Source organism: Takifugu flavidus, unplaced genomic scaffold (genome assembly GCF_003711565.1).
Source record: "Takifugu flavidus isolate HTHZ2018 unplaced genomic scaffold, ASM371156v2 ctg567, whole genome shotgun sequence".
NCBI classification, from domain to species: Eukaryota; Metazoa; Chordata; class Actinopteri; order Tetraodontiformes; family Tetraodontidae; genus Takifugu; species Takifugu flavidus.
Window position 1 is genome coordinate 7,516 of NW_026622181.1, and position 5,233 is coordinate 12,748.

At 42.8% G+C, this 5,233-nt stretch overlaps 2 protein-coding genes and 1 long non-coding RNA gene across 3 annotated transcripts; 1 reads left to right on the plus strand and 2 right to left on the minus strand.

The window, feature by feature from the left end:
• Positions 1 to 804: 804 nt before the first annotated feature.
• On the minus strand, positions 805 to 1,794 carry LOC130520885 (putative nuclease HARBI1). Its single transcript, XM_057024585.1, has one exon. The coding sequence runs from the start codon at positions 1,792 to 1,794 to the stop codon at positions 805 to 807; it is 990 nt and encodes a 329-aa protein (XP_056880565.1).
• An 890-nt stretch (positions 1,795 to 2,684) lies between these two features.
• On the minus strand, positions 2,685 to 5,215 carry LOC130520884 (uncharacterized). Its single transcript, XR_008949095.1, has 2 exons — positions 5,054 to 5,215; positions 2,685 to 3,075 (listed from the first exon to the last, which is right to left on the minus strand). It is a non-coding gene; the product is annotated as an uncharacterized LOC130520884 (long non-coding RNA).
• LOC130520883 (general transcription factor II-I repeat domain-containing protein 2A-like) lies at positions 3,143 to 5,186 on the plus strand. The gene is made up of 2 exons (XM_057024583.1): positions 3,143 to 4,923; positions 5,007 to 5,186. The coding sequence occupies exon 1, from the start codon at positions 3,438 to 3,440 to the stop codon at positions 4,917 to 4,919; it is 1,482 nt and encodes a 493-aa protein (XP_056880563.1). The 5' UTR covers positions 3,143 to 3,437; the 3' UTR covers positions 4,920 to 4,923; positions 5,007 to 5,186.
• Positions 5,216 to 5,233: the final 18 nt, after the last annotated feature.

Sequence of the window (5,233 nt, forward strand, 5' to 3'; positions counted from 1 at the left end):
AAACCTACAAGTTTTGTAATAATTGCTTTAAATTTGGTCTAAATGTAACAGACTAATAATTTAGGAAATGTTGCATTACTGTTTGAATTATTCGCTTATTCCCTATTTGTAGGAGCTTCGGAGACCACCATCAGGGTCTGGGACTGAGTCTGGGGAGGTCACTGCTGACAAGTGGAAATAGTTCCCGCTCATGATGAGGCAATAGGTGGCAGGCCCTCCATTCGGCCCCCATGCCTCATTGCCTCAGCCTGGGGGGAGGGCCATTCTACGTCAGGCTCCTCACATTCAGTCCCGGAGAGACCTGATGGTGAGTCAGGGACAGAGGAGGAGCAACCAGGGCCAGCAACACGCAAGCGCCAGCGGCGCGATAGGGTCCTGGAGCTGCTGGAGAGGGCCGAGGAAAGGGCAACACGAGAGGAAGCCAGGGATGAGAGACTTTTAGATCTCTTAGAGAAACTCCTAGATAAAATGTTAAAAAGTATATATTAAATTGTATAATTGTACTGTTGTGTTTGTAATATTAAATTGTTTAAATCAAGTTAACTTCCATCAAAGATTGCTTTCTTCGCATCATATGGTTGATAACAAATGCTTTATTCAAAGTGTAAATTTAATTGATACAGTTTTTGATTTTGAAATGAAAACTATTTACATAAACACACACATAAAGAACTTGCATTTATCCAATTTGGATTATTTAATACCTATTTACAAAAATGGAACACAAAAGTCTTTCAAATTAAGAGGAACCAGCTAGGTTCAACAGACATCATGCTCCAAAACGCTGGATTATAAAGACCAGTCCTAAATGTAATCATGTTCACAGAGAGCTGATGGGAGGTGGGTTGGTGCTGACAGGGCAGCAGCGAGTCTGTTCCGAATTTGCTCCTCACATTGTAGGTCTGGCTGCATTTGACCAGTGTCATCTGACCCAAGTGCATCTTCTGAGGGTTCCATGCTGTCACCATTCTGCAAGCACACATTGTCCAGAATGGTGCAGCATGCAACAACCTTGGTGGCAAATGCAGGCTTCACCTCCAGAGCTTTAAAAAATATTGCCCGCCATCTGGTCTTCATAATGCCAAAAGCCCGTTCTATCACAGAACGGGCTTTTGCATGATGTCTGTTGAACCTGGCCACCATCATATTCGCCACTGGCTCCCTGTACGGTGTAACCAGGGCTATAGGCCTGGACATACAGGGATAGCCACCATCCCCAACTATACAATATCCCTCAGGTGGGTACAGTCCCTGAACATACAGAGGGCAGTTTCTCAGGACTCGCGCGTCATGGACTGAGCCTGGGTAGCCAGTAAAAATGTCTATAAAAAGGCCCTGGTGGTCACACATTGCTTGCAGCTGGATGGAATAGAAAAGCTTCCTGTTGAAATAACAGTGAGCATGTGCACCTGGGGACTTAATTCTAATGTGGCACCCGTCAATGCTGCCCACCACATTTTGAAGAGCCGGTGATCCTGACAGGCGCTGAAATCCAGCAGCAATATCAGGAATGTCTACCAGACTCGGAAATTTGATGGTCCGATTCTTCAGGGACAGAACTTTGTCTGACATCCTGTGAACAATGTCAAAGACTGTGGACCGTGGAATTGAAAATCCCCTGGACACCACAACGTAAGAGGTTGCGCTTGCCAGCCAGAAAAGGTAGACTAAAACCTCCACTTCCAGACCCCAGCCATGGTCAAACGGTGTGCGCAGGACATGGATGAGTTTGGCCACCGTTGACCGAGAGAGACGGAAGTCTGGGCGGAGGTCAGTTTGGCCATCAATGTACATCGCCAGCAATGGAACATGCCTGTTCTGCACACAATACTGTGATGGTTGCGCGTTCTGTTGGTAAAACAAAGTTGTTGTTGTTTTTTTTAAAGGCAATTTTCCACTGTGCTGTTTGATACAATATGACCATCTTAAAATAACACATAAATGTGGAAATCAATCTACCATCAAATGTTTCCCCCCCCCTCCCTCACTTACAGTTTGATATCTGGATCTTAGAGCCAAAATTGTCCTTCGGACGCATCTGTTCCTCACCAGACGGCGGGATCGCAGCAAAAGAATATTAAAGATAATGAAAAGCAGTTCTGGAGCCATTTTGTGATGTAAAATTCCTGTATGTAAAATTCCTGTATTACTTATATAGATATTTGAGAATGTACCATCATGTCATGGCGCGAAAATGTCACCGGACACTAATTATTTGAGATAATAAGGAAGTGTTATGTTATTGTTATTGACATTAATATTTTAATCTATTATTATTATAAAGATAATAATAGGGTAAAATATTGCACTTTAAAAGAAACGAGCGCTGAATGTGTTTGGGTATGTTTCGGATGGGTTAAAATAATTAAATGGACCTGGCCACTTTTCCCGGGGAACGGTTCGTTATTATTATGCGACAACATTACGTCATTTAATGTGCGCCGTAGTGTCCGAAAGCTATTTTGAATTGAGTGCGCTACGTAGTTCACTCAATCCATGTCCCCCATGTAGTGAGTAGTGAATAGGGAATGAGTGTGTGGTTTCGGAACAGCCATGGTATATGTCTCATAAGTCACCAAAGGACATCTGCCTTAAAGCTGTGAATAGTGGTGATTTCAGCAGACCACACAAGGGTGTGATATCCCGACTAATAAATGTTGCACTGAGTAAATTGAAAGGAAGGGTCTATCCCAGGGGTAGGCAACCTGCGGCTCTGGAGCCGCATGCGGCTCTTCAGCCTCCTTATAGTGGCTCCCGATGGCCATGACAAAAAAACATGGAATGTTTTTTTTTCTTTTATTATGGTCATTATGTGTTCATTTTGTTGCACAATTCCCCTAGGGTTTTAGTTGATACCATCTAAATAAAGTTTTTTAATTATTTTTTTTATAATTTGTCACTTTAAATATATGTCACATCAACGTCAGCAGCCGTCGCCTTCACTTGCTGGTGGTACCACGGCGGGAACCCCTACCACTGTAAGCATGAAAAGAGCCCCAAAAAGAAAAAATTCGGAAGAAAATAGAGAGTTTAATGCAGCGTGGACATCTGCTTTTGTATTCACCGCCAATGACGCTGGCTTACCTGCGTGCTTGATATGTGGCGAGAAACTATCAAACAACAAAAAAAGTAACGCTGAAAGACATTTTCAAAGCAAGCATTTAGCATTTGCTGAAAAATACCCAACCGAAGATGAGCGCCAGAGAGCAATTTCGGAATTGCAACGACAAGCTGAAGAGAGAAAACTATCTTTCAAAAAATGGATCAGCTCTCCACAGTCAACTACAGCTGCTAGTTTTTTGGCAGCTCAGGAGATCGTGAAGAGGGGTAAGCCGTTCACAGACGGAGAATACATAAAAGAAACGTTTATTCAAATATCAGAGCATCTATTCTCCGATTTTAAAAACAAAAATGAAATTGTTCAGAAAATTAAAGACATGCCTCTCTCTGCAAAGACTGTTAAGGACAGGACCATTAAAATGGCAGCAAATATCAGTAGTAATCAAATTGATGATATTAATTCAGCTCAAGCATTTTCAATTGCCTGTGATGAGTCAAGTGATGTAAACGATATTGAGCAGATAGCACTGTTATGCAGGTACGCCAATGCTAATGGGCCGCAGGAAGAACTGATTGAACTCATACCGCTTAAGGGCCAAACTCGGGGGCAGGACATTTGTGATGCTGTTGTGAGTTGTCTTAAAGATAAAGGGATAAACACCACTCACCTAGTGTCGGTATCTACTGACGGGGCGCCAAGTATGAGAGGAGCACAGAAGGGCTTTGTGAATTTACTTCAAAAGTCACTGGGCCGAGATCTGATGACGTTTCACTGCATTATCCACCAAGAAGCACTTTGCGCACAAACATTTCCCCCTGAATGTGTGGAAGTAATGAACCTTGTTATTAAGATAGTGAACAAAATAATTGCGAATGGGTTAAGCCACCGACAGTTTTGTTCGTTGTTAGAAGAAGTCGAAAACACGTATTCAGATCTCCTGCTGCACAACAGAGTCCGGTGGCTGTCCAGGGGGGAGGTGCTGAAACGCTTCGCTGCCTGTCTGGAGCACGTAAAAACCTTCTTGGGAAATAAAGGCCTTGGGTATCCTGAACTGGAAGACCCATCTTGGCTGGAAAAGTTTTACTTCATGGTGGACATGACAAGTTACTTGAACATGCTGAATAAAAATCTCCAAGGACAGGGAAGCACGGCACTGCACATGCTGGAGGAGATTTTGGCATTTGAGCGCAAGATGACAGTGTTCGCCAGAGATGTACAAAATGGCACGCTCTCTCACTTCCCCTCCCTAAGAGAGTTCAAAGAAGCAAACAATCACATAAATTGTGATTATTTCCACCGTGCCATTACTGCAATGCAAGCTGCATTTGAAAAAAGGTTCAGTGAGTTCAGAAAGGAGAAACAGACTCTCTCTTTCCCTGTTGCACCACTGAACAGCGACCCATCCCTGCTGAACACATCCGCATTCACAGGAGTAAGTAAGCCTGATCTAGAAATTGAACTGGCCGATATTGCGGATAAAGTTTTGTGGGTTAACAAGTTTAAATCCCTGTCAGCGGATCTTGAAGAAGTCGTCCGTCAGAGGGCTACTCTCGCTAAAGAGCACAAATGGAGTGATATGGAAAAACTACCCCAACCCGACAAACTTATTTTTGCAACATGGAATGCCATTCCCGACACCTATATCAACATGAAAAGGTGTGCATTTGGAGTCCTATCCATCTTTGGCTCAACTTACTTATGCAAGCAAGTTTTCTCAAGCATGAACATTATAAAGTCCAAATACCGCTCCCGCTTCACCAGCGAGACTCTACAGTCCTGCGTGAAGATGAAAGTCACATCTTACAGCGCCAACATAGGGAAGATCTGCAGGGAAATGCAGACACAGAAATCTCACTAAACAGGTAAGAGGAACATAATTTAATAAGCTATTTTTTCAAAAAAATCCTCATACTCAGAACTGATGTAGTTTTTTTTGTATCTTAAGGTGCGTCCATTGATCACTGGCTGGCTGCCAACAAACCCGAAGAGGACGGGAGAACGCATGGGTTACTACTATTAAACATATGTATATATACATATATATATTAAAGTGGGCTTGTTTGTTGTATTCACTGGTTTCAACTGTTAAAATTTAAATAAAGATTAAAACTTAGAAGTTTATAAACTCTGTAATTTTTTGCGGCTCCAGACACATTTTTTGGGAGGGGGGTG

Coding starts and splice junctions, on each gene's coding strand:
- LOC130520885 (XM_057024585.1), bottom strand. CDS start 1,794: ATGTACATTGATGGCCAAACTGACCTCCGCCCAGACTTCCGTCTCTCT.
- LOC130520883 (XM_057024583.1), top strand. CDS start 3,438: ATGCCTCTCTCTGCAAAGACTGTTAAGGACAGGACCATTAAAATGGCA.